The 6,305-nt window shown below is 50.7% G+C and overlaps 1 protein-coding gene across 2 annotated transcripts in view; it reads left to right on the forward strand.

The window, feature by feature from the left end:
• LARP1 (La ribonucleoprotein 1, translational regulator) overlaps positions 1 to 1,966 on the forward strand; it is a 49,571-nt gene extending 47,605 nt beyond the window's left edge. For both annotated transcript variants that reach the window (XM_087816939.1, XM_087816940.1), the window contains exon 19: positions 1,474 to 1,966. In XM_087816939.1, coding sequence (XP_087673065.1) covers positions 1,474 to 1,683 — 210 coding nt within the window. In that variant the 3' untranslated portion in view covers positions 1,684 to 1,966. The remainder of the gene's footprint in view (positions 1 to 1,473) is intronic.
• The last annotated feature ends 4,339 nt before the right edge of the window (positions 1,967 to 6,305 follow it).

Here is a 6,305-nt window from a genome sequence, read left to right on the forward strand (position 1 = left end):
CTTGTTTACTGTGCCCTAGTTGATCAGAATGGGTACCCAAAGTAAAATGTTTATGTTCTTTCTGGAAGAGGCCAGTTCTAACCCCAAAAGTTTATAAATTATGTTCTGTTTTTCCTGTACCTCCACCCCACTCTCCTGTCTGTCTGTCTGTCTATATCATCTATCATCTATTTATAAGAGATTGGGAACCGGGGAGAGAGAGGGGGAGAAAGAGAGAAAGAAACATGGATGGGAGAAACATCGATTGGTTGGCTCCCCTATGGGCAGCCTGACCAGGGATCAAACCTGAAACCTGGGTATGTGCCCTGATCAGAAATCAAACCCCACCACTTTTCAGTGTGCAGGAAGACTGCTCCAACCAACTTAGGGGCACAGGCCAGTGTGCCCCCGTCTTCTTGGAGCACTGACTCAACAGTGACATCCAGTGGTGGATTGGGGTTATTGCTACTGGATTTTTTAAGGAAATTGGTAGTTGGAGTAATTGGATGTCTCTGTGCGAGGTGCTTCAGGGACTAGAGTTAATAATGTAGTGGGGACATGCCACTACATTATTAGTCCCTTGAGACCTTTTAGGAAAAAGGCAAGTATGTTTTTAAAACTGCCATTGATTGAGTGCTGTGTGCTGTACAATTTGCATTGTCCTCATTTAGCCTCTACAAAGTGGTGGAGTAGGCAAGGTTTATTGTTAAACCTGGGCCGTGACTGAAGCCCATGGCCACCAAGTGAGGCAGTGGCTGCACTGCCTAGGTCTCCCAGTATGAAGAGGAATAGAGTTTTTTCCATCCTTAAGTATACTCCCTCCTTTGGGAGGGACACGTGCAGAGAGCCCTTGTAATAGGAAGACCAGTTAGGGTAGAACAAGATTTAACACCCAGAAAGGGAAGAAAACCTCCTCATGGTTACAAAACCTTTGGTAGTGGTGCTGCCAGACTGGATCATGGTCTGACTCTTAGAGCAGTGTCCTATTTGGGGCCTTGAAGGGACGAGACAGTCCCTAGGAGCCTCGGCCTTCTGAGCTGAGACGTCTCAGCCTGTTGCATGCCACACTCCAAGTGTCATCTCCTGAGCAGTGACCCTTTGCCATAACAGGAACAGAAACTCCTGTGGATAACAGCCTGGGCTTCAGCAGGACACGCCCAGTCCATATCTGGTCTTTATCGATTACCAGCTATGGAACCCTGGGCAGCTTACTTTTCAGTGCTTCAGTTTCTTCAGTTTACAGTATCAGTGATCATGTCTGCATCCAAAGGTGGTATAGACCCCATGACCAAGTGCATAAAGTAGTACAGTGCTTGGCACCCTAGCATGGCAAACATGCTCATTAAAACTGGTAGTTCATTTCTAGGGCTAAACCTATTATCTATATAGCATTTGGAGGTGGGAAATAGGAGTTTTCTTATACAGACAGCCCTGGTGGGGGAGGGTGTGTGGGTAGTGCCCCCTAATTACCTGTGACTCCCTCCTCTGTTACAGCCCCCCATGGGTGAAGAGGGCAACCACAAGCGACACCCAGTGGTAGCAGGAGGTGGTGGCGGTGAGGGCAGGAAGCGGTGCCCCTCCCAGTCTTCCAGCAGGCCCGCTACCGTGATCAGCCAACCCCCCACACCACCCGCCGGCCAGCCCACACGGGAAGATGCCAAATGGACAAGCCAGCACTCAGACACACAGACTTTGGGAAAGTGATGAAAAACCCCTTAGCCCTGAGGGTTTGGAGGGAAGGAGGGTGGGCAAGAGTCCATGGGGGCGCCCAGTCCCAGGAGAGGGGACAGAGAAGGGACAGGCCTAGAGTCATTAGGATGGGCCTTTGTGCTGAGTAGCAGTGTGTATACCTTTTGGGCTATCAGAGGTACCCCTGGGCAGGAGCCTCCACGTATCCCCTTCCTCCTCTCTCCATGACTCTTCTTCACATCCTGTCTTCTAAGGGGGGAGGGAACGGGGGGAGATTTTATATATATATATATATATATATATATACATATACATATATATATCAAGTTTTAAATTATTGATAGTTCATTTGGATTACCAAAATTACTCTGTAGCCCTGCCCACGGCTGATAGGCCACAACCCTGGTCCCTACCCCACAGCCTCCTGCTCCCCCTCAAGCCAACTATGCAGCCCACAAGAAGGACCTGTGGGCCCCATTGCCCAGCACTGTCCCGTGGAAGGCTCTGCAGCACCCCTGGGCCCCACGAGCACCGGCCCTTGTCACCTGGGCCTTGCTATCACCATGTTCTCCCTGCTGTCCCTACCATGCCCTTCTGCCATCTTCTGGGAGAAGGAAACCAAAGGATCTAAAAGGAGGTGGAGGGAGGTTTTGGCCTCTTCCCTCTCTCCACGCCCCCTGCTCCCAGCCCAGAGAGACGCTGCTCATACCAGAAAAAAGACTATTGAAAGATGATTTATTTTATTTTTCTCTGACCTTTCCATCCTTGGGGAAGAAGGAAAAAAAAAAAAAAAAAAAAAGACAAAACCAACCATAAAAGACCAAAAAAAGAAAATCAGAAAACCCCCACCTAATCCACAGCAAGCGATGTTTTTCTCCTACCCTTGGAATTTGTTTTGTTTGTTTTATTTTGTTCTTGGAAATAATATTTTTTTAAAAGTTGCCTTATTGTGGAGCGGGAAACTGAAATACCCAAATGCCTGTTTTCCTCGGTGGAGCCAACTCAGAGCTCCCACCTTCTCTGGATGTGCCTGGGCTGGATCGACTAGAATCTTCCTCTGGACTGAGTTGCATGTACAGTGCCTCCTGCCTTGGAGGCAAGAGAGTTGGGGGTGGCTCGAATGAGAGCCATGCCCGAAATATCCCTGCTGTTGCATCGTTTGAAGCTGACGTCCTGTGTCTACACTGCTGCCACTGTTGTGTCCTCGCTCTGCTTGCTGTTGCCTCACTCCAGGCCCCTTCCCCGCTGCGACGCCCTTTGTCCTACCCTTGGAATCCCAAGGCCAAGTTTGCTTCAAACTGTTGGAGAAGAGCCTTGGCCTGGGTCTGGGACACATGTCCTCAGTTTGCCAGTCTCCCCACCTCAGAGGGGGAAGGTGAACACCTGGCAGCTGAGGCTTGGAAGTGTTTCTCATGTTGCCCTGGAAGACCTGAGACCTCGAGGAGGCTTTGTCTGATAAAGGTGGAGAAAGATGCCTTTCTCCCCGCTAGGGTCTGCTGGGGTCTCCCCATCTTGCACCCCCCTCTGCAAGCCCAGGAATGAGGAGTGGAGGAGTTGAGGGCTGGGGAGAACCCTGCCAGTTGGAGAAGCCTCGCGGCAGGAAGGTATATGTGGACATAGAGTATACCTGACTTCTCCAGCCACTGACTGCTTGGGTTGGGCTGTGAGTGACAGTGGAATGGCTGAAGTCTACAGGCATTTGAAGCTGGGGAGGGTGATGAAGGACTGACCCACGCAGACTGGGCTGTGTTGGGTGTGGGATGGCAATACGTTCACCCCCAGCGGGAACCAGGCAGCACTGGAAAGTTTGTGGTGGTGTTGCTCGATTGCTGGCACTTTCATGGCCCTCTTTTTCAACTGCTCCCATGTTGGGCCCAAAGGTTGGGAGGAGGGGACAGCATCCCAGGCTGGCAAGGGCTTGCCTCTATCTTGGGCACCTCATTGCTTTTGGCCTGTCCCCCCTCATCTCTGCCCTCCCAGTGGTGAGTATGTTGGGAAACCCATCTCAGTCCTGTGACCCAGTTGTCTCAAAAGCCAAGGATGAGTGTCTGATCTCTGCTCTGACAGTGGGATCTGAGGCCTTTCTCTGCCTGGTCTGGTGCCTGCCCCACATTGTACCAGACACTGGACTCCTGCGCCCGCCTCCTTTTGCTTTGTCTCCCCTGTGCTTCAGGTCGCTTAGCCCTGTACTGTATCCAGCACCACAGAAACCTCAGTGTTTGTCCTCTGCTGGGTTTGGGGCACAAGGAAGCCTTAGGGGTGTGGGGAGAGGCTGTGGGTTCTGATCTAGTTTATTCCTAGGTCAGGGGGCTGCTGTCTTCTCCCTGACCCCTCCCCACAGACACCCCAGAAAGGAAGCCCCTTGGAGGTGATGAGGTGAGGACTTCATCTCAACACAGGCTGAGGGTGGGGAGAAAGGAGACTTTTTTTTTTCCTTTTTTTTTGTAACATGTTAGGAGTTGATGTTGCAAAGAGTAGTTTACATCTTCACTTTCTGAAGACACTTGAATTTAGGACCGATGTATCTGTGACAAGCATGCCAGGAGTGGCAGGGCCATCAGGGCTTGCCACTCCATACCCACCATCCTCCCGTGGGGATCCAGGGTCTGAGACACAAAGCAACAGTCTGCCCAGATCCTTCTGCTCGTCCTGCATCCCTCCAGGATTGGTCCATGCCAACAAAACCTTTGGGCATCAAACACCAGAAGGGCTGTGTGTCTCAGCCCTGCTAGGGACAGGTTTCTCTCACCTCCTGAACCTGGGAGCAGATGCACCACCAGTAGAGAGGGGCTGCCAGGCCTTGCCCCATCCTGGACCCCTGGGGCTCATATTGAGGTGCTGAGCCCCTATGTCAAAGTTGTTTTGTTTTGTTCAATTGTAGCCCCCCTCCCCCCCCTTTCCTGGTGATTGATTTTAGAAAAGAAAGCTGCTCAGAAGGCCCTGGAAGTGGGGAGGGAGGGGTAAGGAAGACAACTAGCTAGGGAGGGTTGGGGTGGTTTTTGCCAAAAGCCTGGGTAGAGCAGTCTGGATCATCTGGTGTCCTCCAGAGTGGGACCCCAAAGTATCTCCTGTGTGGAGGGTCCCTGGACTTGCCCCAACCCCACTCTCCTTCAGCCATGTTGCCGGCAGAGGCAGAGAAGATAGGAACTTACAGCCCATTACTCGCTGGAGAGGAAAACTTGTTATCTGGCTTTGCGGAGAAGGTTCCACCTTACGCTCAGTACATTATCTTTACCATGTGCTAGGATATCACATTTAAAAGGACAAACAATGTAAAATACTTGAATGAGCTTGTATTATAACATTAATATTATTGAGAGTATCTGCTTTCCAGGCTGAAGTGATTTCATTCATTATTCTAGTCTGCTTTAGTCCTTTGTAATTTGTGGTAATTATGCTTTTCTTTTTAATACAAAAAAATGTACAAAAATAAAAACTTGAAAAGGCACAATCCTGGCTGGTCTCCCATCTTGGGTACAGCTGTTGCATGTGAGGGGTGGAGCCTGGTGAGGGAAGAACCCTGCCCTGCCCAGCCCATGAACCCTTTGCTGGGCTCTGCCATTGGGCTTCTGGGGAGTCTGCCTAAGGCAGGGGCTCCGTAGCTTCCAAGGCCACTAGTGTACCTGTGTGAGTTCCTCAGTGGTCATGAGAGCTGCCATCCTTGAATTCGTGTTCACCCTGTGTCTTAAGATGTGGGAGCTAGCCGGGCCGGCTATGGCTCAGTGGTCGAGCATCCACCTAGGATCCAGGCGATCAGGGTTTGATTCCTGGTCAGGGCACATGCCCGGGTTTTGGGCTCCATCTCCAGCAGGGGGCGTGCAGGAGGCAACTGATCAATGACTCATCACTGATGTTTCCATCTCTCCTTTCCTCTCTCTGAAGTCAATAAAGATATATATTTTTAAAAATGTGGGAGCTATAGCCAGTGCCATACAACAGACTCCAGTCCAACAGCTGGAATTCCAGGGTTTCCTGCACTGGCTGAGGCCTGGCATTGTGGACAGACAGCCAGGAAGATGGAGGTTGCTGTGATTTCTCACAGGAGGGTTGGCACTGCCCCTCACTGAACAGATTGCCCTGCTGGGGTACAAAGTTCAACACTGGCCTTAAGGAATCCATGTCAGCCAGTGAGCCCTGAGGATTGATGCTAGGGAGGAGCACCCCTCTCCCCCCCAAACCCCGTCATGACTGGCTTCTGGGCTGTTGGTTGCTTTTCCCCAAACCCCTGAGGCCAGTTGGCTGGCCTGGCATAGTAACATTCTGAATGCCAGTCTGGCCTAGATGTGTAATTACAAAACTAAAAATGAGCTGTGGCTTTATTTATTCATCTGGCAGCTGTTGCCAGTGCCTAGTTTTCCAGAGAATTCCACGGTTTGTCAGGTGGGCAGGTGCTTTAACACCTGCAATGGCCTCCATAGGCCAAAGAGTAGGCAATGACAATAGTGGCCAGGGCTTCTGCAGACTGACCTGGACAGGAAGACAGTTCATTCAGCCTCACCCCAACAGCCTGTTAGGAATGGTTGTGAAAGGCCACTGATTGTTTTGATTGCACCCAGAATCCACATGACCATGTGTTGGAAAGAGCTGTGCAGTGGAGAGAAAAAACTGAAGTAGCTAATGGAATTAAAAAAGTTTAT

Source organism: Miniopterus natalensis, chromosome 4, assembly GCF_054644295.1.
Source record: "Miniopterus natalensis isolate mMinNat1 chromosome 4, mMinNat1.hap1, whole genome shotgun sequence".
NCBI classification, from domain to species: domain Eukaryota; kingdom Metazoa; phylum Chordata; class Mammalia; order Chiroptera; family Miniopteridae; genus Miniopterus; species Miniopterus natalensis.